The sequence below is a fragment of the Citrus clementina genome, unplaced genomic scaffold, assembly GCF_000493195.1.
Source record: "Citrus clementina cultivar Clemenules unplaced genomic scaffold, Citrus_clementina_v1.0 scaffold_7, whole genome shotgun sequence".
Classification (NCBI taxonomy): Eukaryota; Viridiplantae; Streptophyta; class Magnoliopsida; order Sapindales; family Rutaceae; genus Citrus; species Citrus x clementina.
In genome coordinates, this window is record NW_006262075.1 from 13571051 (window position 1) to 13591927 (window position 20877).

At 35.2% G+C, this 20877-nt stretch overlaps 1 protein-coding gene across 1 annotated transcript; it reads right to left on the reverse strand.

Annotated features, from left to right (window-relative positions):
* Positions 1–10433: 10433 nt before the first annotated feature.
* LOC18035761 (putative UPF0481 protein At3g02645) lies at positions 10434–12041 on the reverse strand. The gene has a single exon (XM_006427452.2). The coding sequence runs from the start codon at positions 12039–12041 to the stop codon at positions 10434–10436; it is 1608 nt and encodes a 535-aa protein (XP_006427515.1).
* Between the last annotated feature and the right edge of the window lie 8836 nt (positions 12042–20877).

Genomic DNA, 20877 nt, shown 5'->3' on the forward strand with positions numbered 1-20877 from the left:
ATCTGACTCGCTGGATGTATCAGACTCTTGAGACTGTGAGTCAATTGCAAGTAATGCCTGCTCTAGATTGTCAGACCATTCATAGTATTCACTATCTAAGTCTGGGTCTTCAATGAGTTGAAGAAGCTTGGTCGGAATTCTTTTCTTGGATTTGCAATGCTTTGCATAATGTCATTTCTTGCCATAAATAAAACATCTGCCTGACTTTTTCTGAAATTTTCTTTTCTTCAGAAAGCGGTGTTTTTTGCTTTTGTATGGTCTTCAAGCTTTCCTTTTCTTGCCTTGAAACTTCTTCAAACATGAACAGAAGTTGCATGTTTCATGGCAACCAAATTTATTGGGTTTGTTATTGCAGTATTTGGACAGAGAGGTTTTCTCTATCTGCTTCATGTGCTTCTTGAGGTCTTGGTTCCTGCAATGATTATGGATCAGTTCTGTAGCTATTTGGTACAATTGAGCTAAGTTGTAGTTTGTCAGATATGTTACTGCATCAGCTTTGAACTTGGCTTCCATCATTTCTGCTACCAGTCTAGGCATATTAAGAACAAACGTTCTGTGTACTATATATGTTGGTTTCAGAAAGATATAGTAAAGTCGTTCTTGTTCCATATAGTATTCTTCAAGCTTTCGAACCTTACAGCATTTGTTCTGGAGGAATTATTTTTCTGCCAATTGTCTTTCTCTTAGTCTATATCCAAAGAAGTCTGTTATGAGAGTTTCTATAACAGCAGTACTGGGATTTGGTCTTGACAGGATGTATTCACATTGGATTGGTGTTAACATGCTAGTCTACCATCGCCTAAGTGATCCAGTAAAGCCTAAGACTAGCATTTGCATAGCTACTCTTTTGGTTAGTTGTGGTGCTCTTTGGCATTCTCCTTCACACCAAGTTATCATCTGTTCAACACAGGCAATCATATCTTTTGGTTTGACATTATCAATGTTCCAATAGAATTTTCCTTGAGGAGAATGTGAGATTTAGACTCTCGTTTCCTATTTTTGGCCTTGTTCTCTTCTTCACTTATTTATTCTGGTTGTTGTTCTTGCTGAGATTATTGGGGTTGCCTTTATGGAGGATTTAATGACGCTACTCCTGAGTGTTGGCCTGTCTCAAATGTAGATGGTCCACTGAACCTTCTCCTTATGTCCATATAAGTTGGATTGGTAGGGTAACAAGGCATTCCTTCCACCATGATTGGTCTTTTATAAGAATTGAATGATTCAATAGTTTGGTTAGATCTAGTAGAACTATCTGAATCTTCCCCCCCCCCCAATAGCCATTACTGGCCAGGGTTGCACTGGTGGCATTTCATAGCTTCTCCAAAATGCTTTGGTGTCGTTGTCAGATGAGTTCTCTTCCCATACATAAGCTGGTTTGGAAGTTTTATTTTGTTGTAATCTTGGTAGCATTGTACGGCTCTCTTCATTTCTTCTTCACTAGCTGCTCATGTCCAAGTAAGCATTATTATTCTTATGGGTGATTAATCATGCCATTCTGACAATTGTTTGCTTGTAAGCCTCTGAACTTTTCTAGCCCTCTTAACCTGCTTCTTTAACTCCTGTACTTGGACGGTAAGTTGCTACTAAAGAGAAATAATTTCATTCAATGCTTTATTTTGTTATAAAGCATTGATATTATTCCAGTTGATAGCTTTATCTATGGGTCCAAATTATGTTGGATCTGTCTTTTGGATTATCTATTTGACTGCAGTATAGTCATCAGAAACCCGCTTCAAAGACTCTTCTCCAATTTTCTAGAGTGTTGATTACACTAATGAATCTGGCTAAACAAGATCTCCTTGGCATATATGAATAGGACATTGGATGCTTCCCTTTAATCTAGCATTTTTTGCATGGATACATTAGTATGGTTTCCTTAGGAAAAGAAACTGAAATTATGCCATCTTTTAGCCTGTCTACTTTGGGAGCTTCGCGAAATTCCAAGGGCTTGTTATTCTGCTCGTACTCATTTATCCAATGCGGTGGAAAGCTCAGTTGGTTTTATTTGAAAGTTCTAGGTTGGATGATTCTTCTTTCTCCAACAGTAAATATGGTGATAGGAAGATTGTTATGGCTCATGGAAAACATGTGGGTTTGGACTTTATAGGTCATGGTATGAAGTACTGTAAGAGCTAATTCATTTGGTTTCATGGTTAATCCATTTATCTCGACTAACACTTTGATGGTTTCTGGAATGGTTGGCTTGTGTAAGTCAAAGGTAAAGTTTGGTTCCACCTACAACTACATGTCCTTGGTTAATTCCCACTTTAACGGCTGAGATCAAGGTTTTTTCAAAAGTTTGCCATCTTGTATCAAGAATGGTAAGAAAACAAGTGACATTTTTTCCTGTGAGAAATAAAAGCTAAATTCCAAGTCTGATTGGACCAAGATGCAATCGTCTGTATCTTAATCCTGTATCTCTTGATCTATTGAGGAGAGAGAATATGAAGATAAGTTTCTTTAAAACTAGAAGAGATAAACTGTACAATAATTTTGGAAGACTTATACATAGACTTGAGTTTTGGCTAACGAAAAAGAACAACAGATTTTATGGAACCAAATTTATGGGGTTTGTCATTGCAGTATTTGGACAGAAAGGTTTTCTCTATCTGCTTCATGTGCTTCTTGAGGTCTTGGTTCCTCCAATGATTCTAGATCAGTTCTATAGCTATCTGGTCCAATCAAGCTAAGTTGTAGTTTGTCAGATATGTCATTGCATCAATTTTAAACTTAGCTTCCATCATTTCTACTACTAGTCTAGGCATGTTAAGAACAAACGTTCTATGTACTATATCTGTTGGCTTCAAAAAGATATAGAAAAGTCGTTCTTGTTCCATATAGTATTTTTTAAGCTTTCGAACATCACAGTATTTGTTCTGGAGGAATTGTTTTTTCTACCAACTGTGTTTATCTTAGTCCAGATCCAAAGAAGTCTGTTATGAGAGTTTCCATAACATAAATAATTTCATCCAATGCTTTATTTTGTTCTAAAGCATTGATATTGTTCCAGTTGATAGCTTTCTCTATGGGTCCAAATTCTATTGGATCTGTCTTTTGGATTACCCATTTGACTGCATCATAGTCATCAGAAACCTACCTCAGAGACTCTTCTCCAATTTCTAGAGCATTGATTACACCAATGAATCTAGCTGAACAGGATCTCCTTGGCATATGTGAACAGGACATTGGATGCTTCCCTTCGATCTGGCATCTTTTGCATGGATACATTGGTTTGGTTTTCTTAGGAAAGAAAACTTAAATTCTACCATCTTTAAATCATTATTGTAGGAATTATATTGGATGGATGATAATGGTGGTGAATGAAATGAAGATCTTTAACTCTTAGAGCTTGTATGGAATGAAATATTGGATCACAATTGTTGTTGGTGTAGTGGTGATACTTTTGCATGATTGTGTTGTTACTTTTAGATACTAGCTTTTATTTTTTTTCCTTTTTTTTAATTGAAAGCACTTTTGTAGTTTGATGGACTTCTGTATTTCATACTTAAATTTGAGAGATGATGTTGGATTGAGAATTGGTGCATGACTTTTTTTTTTTCAGATTGATGTTAAAATATTAATTTTCCATTTACATTGGTTAGATTTACTATTGAGTATTTTATGTGAAATTTTAGGTTATTGTTTTAAACTTACATATTGAGTTATATAATTTAAATTTTTAGGTTTTACAAAAAGTATATTTCAACATTTGTAATTTTAAATGTGAGAATTTGTAAAAAAGTCATCAGGCACTATTGTGGGTTTTATAACTATCAAAGTTCGTAGTGGGCGTGTTCTCTTAAAAAAAAAAACTAAAACCCGCAGCAGTTGTGTAAGGGTTTGGTAATTTAAATTTTGTGCAATTGTGGTTTGATAATGGCAAACTTCCAGTAGGTGGTGCTCATTGCCATCCCACCCATAATAAACAGCTCACATTTCAAGTAATTTTCCAAAGGATAGAACGATGTAGATGATTGACAAGAGTGCTACTTAAGGACGATATACACTGCTGAGGGTCTCGTTGGAGGAATTGTTTCATGCAATTAAGGATCGAAGTTCGTTGTATTCTTTTCCACCACTTGTAAAAGAGATGAATAAGCAGGATAAAAGCATATTTTATGAGTTCCATGACATTCAAGGCCACACTGGGGCTGAATATCGTGACATAAGGAATCAAGTAGAAGGTTTGGTAAGGAATCATTTTTTAGATAAGTACATTAACAATGCTTGTCCCATCTCAAATCAACCACATACAGTAGAGGAGGAGAATGCAAGTCACATGATTTGCGAGTAGACAATGGTCGATGTCATTGCAGAAGAACCTACCTTAGCAAGAGATTCAAATAAGGCATGGAAAAATTATGGGAGTTATACACTGACCTGTTGCATTCTACTTTTTAACATAACGGTAGCGAAACGAGCAAGAATCAGACAGGTCCTGATTATATGAACAAAAGATGATAAGGAAGTTCTGCGTTATCCATATGAGTATGCTCTGGTGATAAAAGCAAACATGACCAACAAAGAGTTTTACAAGATCCTTGTAGATTCAGGTAGCTCAGTGAATATTCTTTTTAAAGCCACCCTAGACGAATGGGAATAATAGATTTAGGACTAGAGCATATTGGCATCTCTTTAAAAAGATTCGAGGATGGGAGATTGATGCTCCTAGGAGTAGTAGAACTGCTAGTGACAATCAGTTTAAGATCGTTTATGAAGACAATAATGTTAAACTTTTTAGTTGCTGAGGAAGATAGCCCCGACTAGATGATTTTTGGAGGCCTTTTCTAAGGATTAGCCAATTTGTCATGTCCACCTTTTACTTAGCACTCAAATATTAAATTAATGAGGTAGTGGGAGTAGTAAAGGGAGACTAGAGAATTGCCATAAGGTGTTACATGATGGTGGCCAAGGAAAACATACAAATAACCTCGCTTGTACTTGAGAAGATTCAAGAAAGGGAAGGTAGAGGTTGGACGAAGACCTAGAGACAATAAGCATAAAATAAAATAACCTTAAGAAAGCGGTAAAGATTGAATCGAGGTTAAGGAAGGAACTAAGAATGAGGCTAGTAGAATGTTTGCCAACGTATGCCGATGTCTTCACCTGGTCGTACAGGATATATCGAGAATTGACCCTAAGCTAGTTTATTATAATCTAGTAGTAAGCAGGAATATCAAGCTATAAAGAAGAAAAGAATATGCTTTAATCGAGAGAGATATGATGCCATTAACATTGAAGTCGAGAAACTATTGAAAGTAGGATCCATCAAATAAGTGAACTATTTTGTTTAGATCTCTAACATGATTATAAAGAAGAAGACCAATAGGAAATGGAGAATGTGTGTAAACTTCACGGATTTCAACAAGGCGTGGCCCAAGGCGTGGCCCAAGGATAGTTTTCCACTACTAAAATTTGATTAGCTAGATGATTCCACAGTTGGCCATAGTTTACTCAGTTTGATGGATGCATTATTAATTATAATCAGATACCCATGTTCGAGCAAGACGAATAGTACACCAATTTTATTACTTACCAAAGTTTATTCTGCTATAGGGTGATTGTTGTGTAAATTTATTATACTCGCAAACACGCAAATCTATTGTAGTATAGATTAATAGTGACGAGTGTCGATCCTATGAGCAAGTAGATTTAATTATGTGTAAGGTTAATTTTTGAAGTTTGTTTTAGAGTTGATTACACGTGATTTTTTGTATTACAAGATTTAAAATAAAATGGTAAGAATGAATTAAAAATGAAACAATTTAAATTGAATTGCTTGGGTTTTTGGATTAATACTCAACATTTCACCATAGGCTTAATATTCCTTTTTAGTTCCAATTAATTGATTAGGAAGTATTTCCATTCGTCATTGTCCTCATTATAGTAAATATAGTACCAAGCACTTATTGTGCCGAAGGAAAATAATCTTTTGTTAAATGCAGTATTCAGTGCACATTGTGCTAGGTGATAACAATCCTACTATCGACAATGTGGCAAGACTGTCCACTAAATAACTTAGATGAATTCTTTGTCAACATTGATTCAAGACAAACCACAAATAATAAAGAAGAGTTTCTCACAAATAAATATAGTGTAAAGTGATCATTGTGCGAAACAATAATGATCTTATACTAGAGAGCAGGTATACAATGCAAAATCTATATAAGATTGTAATGGTCTATCAACAATGAACCAAAACAACTTAAGTAATTTAGAGAAGAAAACGTAAACTTACTAAATTAAGCCCATGAATCATGTTAAGGCTTCTCCTTCAACCCAAGCTTAAAATTAAATTAGCTACTTATTTTTAACTAGGGTAAAATAATAATTTTATAAAATACATAGAAAAATACAAGATACAGTAAGATTTAGAAAAAAAATGGAGTTTAAATTTGGATTCAGAGCTATCGAACTGGGGCGAAGTCCCATATTTATAGATACAGCGGGTAATTATGGTCATTGAATGAAAACAATTCGGACATTCAAGATTGCGCCATGTGGCAAGCTAGATTGGATGGAGCACATCATCAGGGTTGTCATTTCGTGTATGTGCACTATCATACGCGTGTTTTGGTCCACTAATATGCTGTCATGTTAGCATTCAACACAAAAGTCAATTTTTCGATCCAATAATGTGTTGCCACATCAACAATCAATACCACATCATCAGTAGACACCACATCAATATTTTTTGTTTAATAAGATGCTGTCACATCATCGATCAATGTTGTCATGTCATCAATCAATGTCATATCATCAGTCAATGCCACACTAGTGGACTCTACCCAATTTCTAAAATTATGATTTAGCTCTTTATGCCCTTCCTAAGGTTTTTAGTTATTCTAACCTTAAAAATACTATCCGTTTTGTTGTCCGACCTCTCTTTAATTAGAAGATAACCAAAATACCCTTGATATAAATAAATTACTCAAATTGTAACAAAACACACATAATCAAAGTTTAAAGGTTTTAAATACATAAAATAAAAAAAAATTACCCTTTATATAATTGCATTCTCCAGCGCTCAATACATCCGCTAACCAGCTTATTGCTAGTCCTTGATAAATTAAGCAATAATATCTAGTGAAATTCAAACTTGAATTGAAATCTCCCTTTTTTTTAAAGGCCATTTTGTTGACTTTTTAATCAGATTAATGACAACAATCAAACAAAAATATAAGCATTATCTCAGGTTGTGAAAATATCACTCTCACATCAATCATTTAAACAAATCAGTTGAAAAAACTCATGCAAAATGATTAGTTATCAAAGCTATATTAATCAAGCCACTTTCAAGAATGATATACCAAACCTCAAATTCTCACCGGTAAGAATGACTCTCTTAAAAGAATGTAAACACCAAAAAAAGTCACTCTTAACTCTCCGAAGAATGGTAGATTAAGAGAAAATAATAGAAAAGCAATATCACACACTCTCACTAAGATGAAGGAATAATGTCCATAGTTTAGAAAAAAAATATACAATTTCAAGTCAAATGAATTACTAGTCAAACCAATATTATTCGTTTTTTTTTATGTATCCCCACATCTTTCAGTCCATATTACCAACTTCAGACTATAGTTTCGTAAAATCAAGAAGAACTTTTACTAGGACGTAATGTAGGCTAGTAAAAGTGGCAAACCTGTCACCAACATCAATATGCAAAGTGGCAAACCTGGTGTAACATAACTCAAAACCAAAGATAATACAAATACTAAAATTTAGAAGTCTTCATGTCATCCAATGTCAAAAGATCTCACAAAATGCCTTAGTTTATTTATTTATTTTTTTTATTTTTTTTATTATTTTTATTATTATTATTATTATTATTATTATTATTATTAAAACTAAACTCCAAGACTACAAAGATGAATTTCTAGAGTATCTAAATTTCATATTCGAACATCTTCAACTTAAAAATTTAGAAAAGGTTAGTAAAAGTCTAATGACACAACAATCAATTATTCCACAACAGTCAATTATTTCCTCCCCCCAATCAGAATGAAATATTATCCTTAATGTCTGAAAGGAAAGAATTAGACTTTAGAAGACATCACCTGAATATCATAACATAAGAAAATATTTATATTACCATTATTTAATAGTCACGAACTATCGTTATTTGCTACTTAACTGGGGTAACAAATGACAAAACACCAAACAAAAGAATTAATCTAGCAAAAACAAGGCACACGTGAAAGCAAACGGCAAAATAAAAACACAATGTAAAATATCGGATGTTAACTCACCATCGTCCCTTTATTGACTTTACATCAAGTTCTCATTGGGTATCATGAATACCATCTTCTATTTCCATGAGTTGTCGTTTTAACTTTTCTAAATGGGATACTAATACTAGTGATTGTAGATTCCAAACATGATATGATTTGATTAAGGTGGTTGAAGAGTATTTGCCTCATTAAGGTACTCATGACGTATAATATAAGTGATAAAATAAAATAATTTGTTAAATAGACGCACTTTAGTGAGAAACAATTTAATTAGCAAAATGAAATGACAAAAAGTTAAATCACCAAAGAAAAGACTCAATCAAGATGTGGCGGGTCACTCAAACTTATTTTTGGTGTTTTCTACATGTGGTTAGTACTCGAGATATGACTTTCATATTTGATCATCAACTTTAAAAGTGACATCAGTCTTTGGATCCTCAATTTCAATGGCCCTGTGTGGAAAAATAGTGAGAACAATAAAATGATTAGATCATCGAGAGGGTAATTTACTAGGGAATAGATGCAAGTGAGAATCGAATAAAAGCACTTTTTGACCTGGTATAAAAGATTTTCGCATGATATTTTTGTCATGAAAGGCTTTTATCCATTACTTGTGATTCCTAGCATTTTCATATGCATCATTGAGAACTTCCTAAAGTTTTACCAGTTGTAATCTTCTTTTCGAACTATTTGATATTGGAGATCTTGACTTAGCCACTGGTTTGTGGATGATATAAGGAAGCCACTTTGTATGTGATAGAGTACTTTGCCAAAAGCATTTTGAATGATTTGTTACAAAAGTGAGTACCACCATAACTGATTATGGCCTGAGGGAACCCAAAATGCAAAATATGTTGCCCTTGAAAAATCCCATCACTATTTTGTGGTCATTGGTTCTTTACAGAATTACTTCTACCCACTTAGATATGTAGCTGACAGCAACTAATTTGTATTGAAGGCTAAAAGAATGAGGAAAGGTCTCATAAAACCGATGCCCTATACATCAATAATTTTGACCACTAGAATAAGATATAATGGTATCATATTCCTTTGTGTAATGCTTTCCATACGCTCGGTTAGCCGTCTTTTTATTAATAGTTAACCGTTAATTTTCGAAAGTTGTTAGTAACTCAACCAAATGTCATCGATTTGCTGTTTTTAAGTTTAGCGATTACCCGTTTATTTCCAGAAACTTGATTTTGTTCAAAACATCATACAACCTAAGAAATTATCTAATTTCAAAAACTCTAACATTCTTAATCTAATTTGTTATCATCAAAATCAATATTATGAATATATTTATATTAACAAGTTGATGGATTGGATTGGTTGTTTGATGTGAGCGAGATGATGTCTTTAATTTTATGTGATTAGTAAAGAAATTGAACAGAGAAATTAGGAATTTGAGGAAGAGAGATGCGATTTCAAGTGTTGAGGAAAGAAATTGAATAAGAGAAAATTGGGGATTTGAAGAAGATAAAATTGCTAGGGCATTACAAGGTGCCCCTTTTTTGTATTTTTATTTAATATTAATTCTCAACCGTTGGATTCATTCTGGAAAGTACACACCTTTACAAATTAATACAACTTCAGGGATCATTATAGATCTACATTCGCCCTAGGAGAAGAAACCACATAACGAAACTTTTCTTTTTGTCACACTCACACCCAATAATAAAGTACAATTACATATACAATATGGTCCCAATTTAACGCCATATGACGATACTATCAATTGACGATTACGCTCATTACTTGTCAATTAGTGGGACTACTGGAATCATTTTTCAAAGAAAGCGACAACCATGAAAGGAAAAGCCTTAGGTTCCATTAAAGAAGCCAAATGGGATATTTATAAACAAAGTTGAGATATTTTAGAATACGTTAACCAATTAATGAGTTTAGCATCTGTGTATTTATTTTGAAATCACAACGTAATTAATAATTATTTTTAATAAAACTATATATGTCACACATATATTAACTAACTAGAGTATTTCTGTTACATTTTAAAATTTCTCAAGCAAACATGCATATTAGGGCAAATTCCAAGAATCATTATTGCAAAACTAGAATCCCCCGGAGGAGAAAAATGTACATTACTAGTAAATCCCACGGACACGCAAAATACAATAAAGTAAAATAAAACAAAATTAACCCCCCCCCCCCCCCTTTAGTTTATTTCTCGAGTCAAGCCAATCAGCCAGCTGAGCTAGAGCCTGAGACGAACTTGAATTTGCGACAATTATAGACTGAGCAGAAAGATTGCACCATCGTCAAGAACAAGAGCGTAATGGCAGCTAGAAATGTAAGACATTTCCAAGAACCAAACACATAAGCCCTCATATTTTTCCGAAACTTAACATTCCATTGTCTGTTGTAATACTTGTTAACACCTTCAATAGCTTTATCAATGTGGGGCACTTTCGTCAACCTAATTGATTTGCTCATCCCATTCCACAAATTCGCAACCTCTGCGTCACTCTTCAATCTGTTCAAAATGATCCCTTTTTCCCTAAGTAACTTCACATCCTCCTCAGAATCAATAATCCCATTCATCAACTCAGTGTAACGAGTAAAAACCAGCGGTCCGGATGCATATGATGCTTCGTATGCCACCAAGTTTCTCAAGATCACCTCTGTGTTAACATCAAAACTGATGGTGGGGAGGTGTATTGTCCGCTTCTTTGCGTCGAAACGGACGGTTGAGATGTCCCCTGTAGTGGCTGTAAAATGAACCAGGGAATCGGCAAGCTCAGTGACTGAAGGGATTGTGATTTCTTCCATTAGCGGTGGCTTGTTCATGTCACTATCATCATCTGACTTCTCTTTTCCATTTTTCCCTGGAATCATTTGTTGAATCATCTGTACTATGAGCGAAATCCCGGGAAGAGCCTTAGAAAGCTTTCCCCATGGCAACCTTTTGACAAAATTGACCTTTGAAAGATATTTCCAAATCAGACTGAACAATTTTTTAACAGAAGTTGGGTCGCCGGCTGCGGCGGCATCTATCTCTATCGTCGCCGATTGCTTGGCTTCTCCACTTTGATCTTCAACAACCACAGTTATCTCTACCTTTGTTTCTTGAGCATTCGGCACAATTGTGTTGTACAAATAATCTAGCAGATGTTGACACTCTGAAACATTGATCACTGGCGTGTCCTTCATCATGTTAAAAGGAGAAAGCTCTTCGCAGAATCCTATTAGCATTGCCTGCAACATTTCATCAGCTGCTTCCAAAGATGAATATTCCACCTCAAGCATTTTTCTCAACACAAACAAGGGAATTTGATTCTCAAGCATCACCAAATCTCTAAGAATCGTGTTAAGAGCAGCTTTGGTCCCTGACAAATGTGACATTGATTTTGAAGGGTAAGTTGTAGTCACCTTACCTTCTTTCATGGCGTAGACCATAAGAAACTCAAGCAAGAATGATGCATCAATGGCCATCATCCAAGCTAGAGCCTCATTACTGATAGTCAACACCTTCTGGTAACAAGCTCGAATACGTAGGACATGCTTTTCCAATTGATCAACAACATACTCAAACTTATGATTGCCAAGGAGGTAGGTTTCAGCTCTTATTGCTGCGGCGAGCTTGTATCTCTCCATCTCATAGAGCCCAGGACGCCAGTAGTGATAAGGACCAATTGCAAGTTGTTGTGGAGTGTAAGAATCAGGATCACTAGACATCAATGTTTTGGGCACGGTGAATATGCTGGGACGAAGATCAGTATCAATTCCAAGCCCATTTTTGAGGATACCACGGACGCTATCGATCCATTGACTCTCATCGAAATTTGACATTTTGGGAAGAAGAAGAAGAAGAAGATAAGAAGGCAACGAGTTAATTTGTTTGCCTAGCATGAGTAGTGAACACATTGTTTTATAGTAATAAAGAGTGGGGGTCCATACAAAAGCACTCGTATATGTTAAAAGGCATGCTTTTCTCATGCTAATGCCTAATTAAGTATATTATTTAAAATTCCTGATCAAGCCTGTCTGTATCACTTGCACTGATTTTTTTTAAAATTGCCGAATTATCTACTAGTGTCACAATCTAAGTTTGAGAAGGATAAACGCCGTTTTAAATAATCCAAATGTTTGGTAGGTACATAAGTTTAAATCTGGAAATTTGGTTTGGTTTGAATCAAAATCCACCCGAAGCAAATTTTCGCTACCGTTTGATTCCAAATTCTGAAAACCCAATGGTTTTTGTTCGGTTAGGGTTAAAATGGAAAACTTGTTTTTAAAAAAGTTTAAAATGAAATCGTCAAAACGCTACAATCCCAACCAAAATTAATTCAGTTAGAAAGTAGAACAAACTTACCTAAAACACACCAGTCTAAACTAAAGCAAGCAAACCCCCTTTGCTCTCAAACTCACAGATCCTACTGGGAAAAAAAAGGTTATATTTTACTGATTATTCAATAAAATAAAGGTAACCGTTTGCACAACGTGCCATTAGGGTACTTCAACATATTGAAGGTGTTACTTCGAGCCTCTACGAGATTCTTTGCAAATCCTCTATATCCAATGTAAATTTAGATAAGAGCTGATATATCACCTTAACTATTAGTGATAGTTAGATATATTGTGATAAAGGTTTGCCTCCAGCACACATTTTCGAAACGTGTTAAGTAGACCTTTGGAGTATACTATCATTATATGTTTCTTTAGTAGACTCCATGCTATAACATATTTGTAGGCCGTTTGATTATAAGGCTGTAACAGATCTCAAATTATAATATATTTGTAATTTGTCAATTATAAGATTGTAATAATTCTTTCTTTTTCTAGTAGGTAAAATGGGTACACTAATAAAGTAACAACAAAATCACTCTCCAATTTATTATTCTTGTCTTATTGAAACATGCTACACGAGAGCTATTGAAAGCCGCCGCTATTTTTCTCATTAGATATTTTGAATTTTTTAATGGTTTCTTACTCGAAAATTGGAAGTGAAACGTTCGGTTAAGATTCTTCGTCTATCTTTATCGACCTTTATGACATCTACTTCACTAGAAATTTTAAAATATATAAAGTACCATATTATTTATATAATAAATAATAATATTATAACATATATGTATTTGTTTTAAATTATTATTATGTAAATGGTGGTTGTATTAAATTCAATTACACTTATCATGTATCAATTAATTATAATACATATAAGATATTTTATAATTTCTTCTACACCTTTTATCTTATCACAAGATTGGAATATGTGGATAGTGCTAATTGGCTAATTGCGAAGTGATGCATGTTATTACACGTGTTCACCTTACGTCAGGTGTACAATTGGCTAATCGACCTTTATGTTTGACATCCACTTCATCCCTCATGGAATGTGGAAAGTGATAATTGGCTAATTGCATAATGATAATGCCTTCTTGTACATATTATTACACGTGTTACCTTGCATCAAGAATATCTTTTTCTTGCTTTTTGGCGTCAACTACCCCTTGTGGAATGTGGATAGTGATATTTGGCTAATTGCACAGTGATAATGCCTATTTATATGTATTATTTTACGTGTTCACCTTGCATCAAGTGTATCTTTTTCTTGCTTTCTGGCATCTACTACATCCGTTGTGGAACGTGGATGGTGATAATTGGCTAACTGCATAGAGATAGGGCCTTTTTATACGTATTATTACACGTGTTCAGCATGCTCTAAGTTACACATCAAGAAAGTTAGTAGGTATGGATATTGTAATTGAAGTTGTGTGTATTGTAATTGGGAATGGCGATTGGGCTGGCTTGATCCAATCTTCCCCGCCCTCTCCACTGGAAAATCCAATAAAGTAAAGAAAAACGACTACTCGGAAAAAAGACTAATTCCGCTTCCTTTTCATTTCAGTTCACGAATAGCTATCCTATCTAAATGAACGAACTCTTCCGCATGATTTAAATTTAAATGAATCATATTTGCGTCGGTCTAAGATGGTTCGGTCTAAGATGGTCTTAGAATAGAACTAGTCTAAATGAATAGATCCAAGACGAATTTAGAGTAGAAATAGGTGTAAACTTAAAATTTGGATTCATATCCAATTAAAAGTCTTTTAATTTAAGGTTATTTTTAAAAATTAAATAATTGTGAATAGTTTACCACTTTCACAATCAAATTAAACTCATACCTAATTCACTAATATCAATTTCACACTTATAAGATTAGATATTGATTATTTTTATATGAAACTCAAAGTTTTCTTCTCAATTTTAATTGAGATGCATTATGTAGTTCAGTTGATAGCAATAGGTTTTTATTTTTCTTAAATATTGGTTCTTTCTTTTCTTTTTGTTAAGTCTAATATTTATAAAGTTGGCATTTTATGGCAAGTCTAGTTAAATTGGAAATTTATTTATTGCATATCTTGTAATAGGGATTAATTTATTAATTCCCTAATTTATTGAGATTCCAATTTATTAGGAATATGTGTTTCCTAATTTAATTAGATGTCTAATTTAGTAAGTCAATTAATGGTGGGATTTTATAATTGGCGCATGAGATCTATTTAGAGCAAGAAGTTGGTTCAAACAGGAAGTTCATTAAATGCTCTAGATATTTCTTAGGAGACAAGCAAGGCAAGAAGATCAGATTTATTCCTATTCAGATTCATGAGAATTATAAGAGGAAAGAAACTCGTATTTGGAAAGAATCCAAGTCTTTTAAGACTTGCTATTTTGGTGAAACTCTAGTGCCTATATAAAGAGAGGTACTTCACAATTGAAGAGGGCACAACACAGAGCATAAAGTAGAGAAGCAAAATTCGGCCTCCTCCCTAGAGAATCCGGATTTGGCGCATCATGTTGTGTTGATTTGTTTTCTTATCTTTTGTTCGTCTCTGCGGAGAGTGTATGTGGATCTTGGATCACTAGACGTTGAAGAATTGAAGAATTGCTATTGATCACTTTGCGAAGTGCCTTGAGGATCGTGGATCAAGAGGGGTAGCGATTATTCAAGAGAAGCAGATTCAGTCTAAGGTTGAGTAAATTGTATGGTGATAAACTGTAAGTGAGAGTCTTAAGTTTGGCAAATCCATAGGTTGTAACATCTCAACTTAGTGAATTACTTTTCATCTGGGCGTGGCCTCGTGGATGTAGGATTGGTTAATCCAAACCACGTAAAAATCTCCGTGTCATTTATTTTCTGCATTTTGTTATGTTTTTTAAAATTAATATTTTTTATGCGGATGAACAGTATTCATGAACAGTAACAGTGAACAGTTGTCGTGAACAGTACTTCCAGAAAAAATTAAGTTGTTAATTTTTTATTTTTGATTACCTATATCTATTTCTAATAGATCTAAATTCCTAACACTTTTTTTTCTTGATGGGTTCTAATAAAGATAAACTTTGTTAATATTCTCTTATACTATATAAATATCTGAAAATTTACCATGCTAAAAAGTAAAAATTCATGATGGATTTGGAGCAGGTTTAGATCTTTATTTATTTATTTATTGTAGCTTAATAGACCGATGATGAATTCAGAACAAATATGGGTCCTAATTTTTTTCATGAATTGAATATGGAACGAGATAGATCCAACCTATATCTGCCTCATTACCATCCCTACTTGTAATGCTAGAAAATTTTGCAAGTTTATCTTTCTCAACTTTTTGACATCTATTTCACTCTTTCTTAATACTGATAATGGTTTATTATATATGTGTTTTACCTTACATTATTCAAGGACCTACATATTACTAATATGTTCATACTTCACTTTCACCTATATGTTATTTTATAAAATTGTATATTTTAAAAAGTAAGGGTCGATAAATCAAAATTACTTTTTAAGTCTTTCCAATCTCTCACAAAATTCAAATATAAAAAAAAGTTCGAATTGCAGATAGCCAACAAAAGAAAGCTGTTAAAAACTAGCCAATCGAATGCTTGGATTTCACAACTCTATATTAAATCATATTTATTATTTTTATTTGACAGAAGTCAAAGTTGTAATGTAAAGAAAATGAAAAGAAAGTAAAACCAAAAATGATTGGTGTGAGTGGCTTGGCACTCTCACTCCTTAAGAGAGATCATGGGTTCAAGCCCCGTGTAACATATGTAGAAATAAATGAATAAAAATAAGGTGGTTAAAAGTTAGAATAAGTAAAAGAGGAAGATGGAAAAATATAGCAAAATAGAGACACACGTGTGAGGGAGTGAGAGAGAGAAGCTGTCAAACCCGACCCGAAAACCTGACCTGTTTGACCCATGAACTCGACCCGGCCATATCTTCCGATTCCAACCACCCCACCGGTCAAGCTTGGTACCAATCTGAAGCTTGAAGACCGGCCATCATACCCTATACATCATTGTCGCTGAAAACCGATGGGATCGCCGTCGTTTGAAGCTTGAAAACCTGCGGCTCCGCCCATTTTCAGCACCATCGATTCCATCGGTTTTTTGTGACGCAACCAGCTAGGTTTTGTTCCTCACCCTGCCCTCTGCCCTTTCTGACTACCCACTACCGCCAGGGACATCGTTTTACCATTGATCATCTGTTGAAGGACTTACGGCTTTGGGAGCTCGATCCGGAGCCATCGCCGCGCGTGGGAGGTCACCACCGCCACCGTTGGACTCAGTGTGGCCATAACTTTCAGACTTGAGCTTCCCAGCCAGCTTTGACTGAATTTCGGTGACCGCTGAGCATATGCGATGCATCCTGCTAGTACGAAGATGTACCGCACCCTAAGGGATCATTACTGGTGGCAGGGTATGAAAAGAGAGATAGTAGAATTTATTTCTCGATGTTTAGTCTGTTAGCAGATTAAGGCTGAACACCAGAGGCCTGCAGGGTGTTCTCAGCCGCTTTCTATTCTTGAGTGGAAGTGGGAGCACATCACCATGGATTTTGTAGCGGGACTTCCACGTACTCAGAAAGGACATGATAGTGTTTGGGTGGTTGTTAATCGACTTACAAAATCTGCTCACTTTTTACCATTCAAAACCACTTATTCGATGGACAAGCTAGGGAGTATTTATGTAGCTAAGATAGTTCGACTTCACGGAATACCCATGTCCATAGTTTCATATAAAGATTCCCAGTTAACTTCTAAGTTCTGGACCAACTTGCAAAATGCTTTAAGCACCAAGTTGAACTTCAGTACAACTTTTCATCCACAGACTAACGGACAGTCAGAGCGCACTATTCAAACCCTGGAGGATACGTTGGGAGCTTGTGTTATGGAGTTTAAAGGTAATTGCGACAATTATTTACCTCTGATGGAATTTGCTTACAACAACAGTTATCAGACTAGTATCGAGATGGCACCATATGAGGCTTTGTACGGTAGAAAATGCAGGACTCCAGTATGTTAGGATGAGGTTGGTGAGCGGAGGTTATTGGGTACAGAACTAGTTCAAGATACTAACGAGAAGATACAATTGATCCGGGATAGATTAAAGGTGGCCCAAAATAAGCAGAAGAGCTATGCAGATAAGCGTAGGCAGGAGCTTGAATTCAAAGTTGGTGATAGAGTTTTCATATAGATATCTCCTTGGAAAGGGATGCTTCGATTTGGGAAACGTGGGAAGCTAAGCCCACGTTACATTGGGCCATATGAGATCGTTGAGTGCATCGGTCCATTAGCTTATCGATTAGCTCTACCACCCGAGTTATCCATAATCCACGATGTGTTTCATGTCTCAATGCTCTGAAAGTACATATATGACCCGAGTCATGTGTTATCGAAGAAACCAATTCAGTTGAAGGAAGATTTGACTTACGAAGAGGAACCAGTGGAGATACTAGAAAAGAAACACCAAGTTCTGCATTCTAAGACCATTCCTCTAGTAAAAGTACGGTGGAGGAATCATACAAAGGAAGAGGTTACCTGGGAACGCGAGCACTTAATACGAGCTCAGTATCCCTATCTTTTATTATCAGGTACGTAAATTTCGAGGACGAAATTTTTATAAGTGGGGAGTATTGTAACATATGTAAAAATAAATGAATATAAATTAGGCGGTTAAAAGTTAGAATAAGTAAAAAAGGAAGCTGGAAAAATAGAGGACACGTGTGAGAGAGTGAGAGAGAAAAGCTGTCAAACCCGACCCGAAAACCCGACCCATTTGACCCGCAAACTCGACCCAGCCATTTCTTTCGATTCTGGCCACCCCACCGATCAAGCTTGGTACCAATCTAAAGCTTGGTACCAGTCTGAAGCTTGAAGACCGGCCATGATACCTCAGTCGTCATTGTCGTTGAAAACCGACGGGATCACTGTCGTTTGAAGCTTGAAAACCCGCGGTTCCGACCGTTTTCGTCGCCATCGATTCCACCAATTTTTGGTGACGCAAGCGGCTAGGTTTTGTTCCTCACCTTACCCTATGCCATTTGTGACCACCCACTGCCACCGTGGACATCGTTTTGTCGTTGATCGACCGTTGAAGGACTTACGGCTTTAGGAGCTCGATCCGGAGCCATCGCCGCCTGTGGGAGGTCACCACTGCCACCGTTGGACTCACTGTGGCCATAACTTTCATACTTGAGCTTCCCGGCCAGCGTTGAATAAATTTCGGTGATTGTTGACCGGCAAGGACATTTCAGTAATTTCACACTCTGAGGGCAATTTTGTAATTTCTGAGCCTGTGGATATTTTAGTAATTCCTAGAATTGAGGATTGGGTGTAATTATGATTCTGAGGGTAATTCGATGATTTACGATTTCAGAGTATTTTAATAATTTATGGACTCGAGGGCATTTTAGTAATTTTATCGACACAGGAGTTGTAAATTATGGATATATATTTGTTTCGAGTTTATTGCATAAATTTAGTTCTAATTCCGATTTACGGAAAATAATTATGTGGTTTCCTTAATTTAGGAGGATCCGCGAGCGAGAACCGGTCCGTGGACGTGGACGTGGACGATAACCGAGTCTGAACATCGTCACTGTGAGTGGAATATACAAAACCTATTTTCATACTTAATTATGATAGTAAGTATGTTTGTGAAATAAGTATTTTAAATGTTCTGATTCAATAATTTCCTCGAAATGGATCCTATTTAATAGAGCTGGCAAAATTTGACACGACCCGATTACCCGACACGAACACGACACTAATAAATGGATATGGGTCGTCGAATTTAACACGATTATTAAATGGGTCGGGTCCGGGTCAACACGATTTTTTTCCGTGTCAGGTTAAGGTTAAAATTCTTGACCCATTTACCCGATCAATGACCCGATTATATTTTTTATTTTAAAATAATTTACAGATTCTTGTCATCAAAACTCAAATATTAGAGATGATTTTTTTTTATTCTTTAAAAGGATGAATATAGACACAATATTTTATTTATAAAATTTTAAATACATTTAGAGCTTTAATAGTGTAAATGTATAAAATATTGGTAGATATGTATATTTTATAATATTGAAATATAATATTATTTACATATATATAATTAAAACCTCAATAGTGTGTGTAATATTTTAGTAGATATGTATATTTTATAATATTGATAAATTATGTATGTATGTATGGATGTATGCATGTATCTGCATACATATGTATGACAAAGTATAAATATTTTATGTAACTTTTGTTTAATATATAGACATTAAGCGAGTTATTGGGTAACCCGATTATTTTTTCGTGTCGGGTTTGGGTCTCAATATTTTGACACGATTATTAAATGGGTCGGGTTTGGGTCGACCTAAATTTGACACGACACGAAACTGACACGACACGAACACGACCTGATGACCCGTTTTGCCAGCTCTACTATTTAAGCATTGATATTTTATTAAAATATTTGGTTAATGATTTTGCATATCGACTTTGAATAAGCATGATAGTATTTTAAAGATAAGAAAAGTGAATTCAAATGTGGTATGATTTAAAGTATGGTTAAAAGGTATGTGAATATGAGTACAATGATTGTTTTTGAAATCATTAGACAATACCCTTCCCCTTCAGATATAGTGATACAGATGAGATGAGATGAGAGGAGAGGCCTTTGGGGCCCGTCTGAATACACATAGAGGCTTTGGGCCATGTGTTTGGGCGTTTTTATCTTTTGGGGGCATATGCATGCGGTATGATGATTACATAGATACAGATATGAGATACAGACAGATATTGAGATACAAATGATACAAATGAGATACAGGCCTTTAGGGCCCGTCTGGGCACACACAGAAGTTTTGGGCCGTGTGCTTGGGCGCTTTTGTCCCTTGGGGACTAGATTATGCATGCACAGATATGATGAGATATGAGATGGTATTTCCCTGTCTATCCGTATAGCTCCGGGGCGTGATGGTACCCAGATAGTACGTCATTTCCCGTCCGTTGAGGTCCAGATATGACGAGATTATTCTCATGGGTACTTGTTTGGTGATGATTTCAGATTTGTGTATTTCATATGATATTGTGATATGATTTCCATGGTTTTTTGGTACGATATTATATATGCTTTTCATGGTTAGTAATCTGATTTAACTGTTAAATGATTTACTACTGGTTTCTTGCATATGGTTTGATGAAATCGTGTTTATAAATAATATGATTATTTCTTTTAAAATAAGAATTAATTTTTAAAAATTACTATCCACTCACTGATCTCACTGAGTTTTATATTCACCCCGTTTTATTATATTCTTCCCCCCCCCCCTCACCAGGAG

Excerpts from the sequence above, each read along its gene's own strand:
- LOC18035761 (XM_006427452.2), bottom strand. The coding sequence starts at position 12,041 with ATGTCAAATTTCGATGAGAGTCAATGGATCGATAGCGTCCGTGGTATC.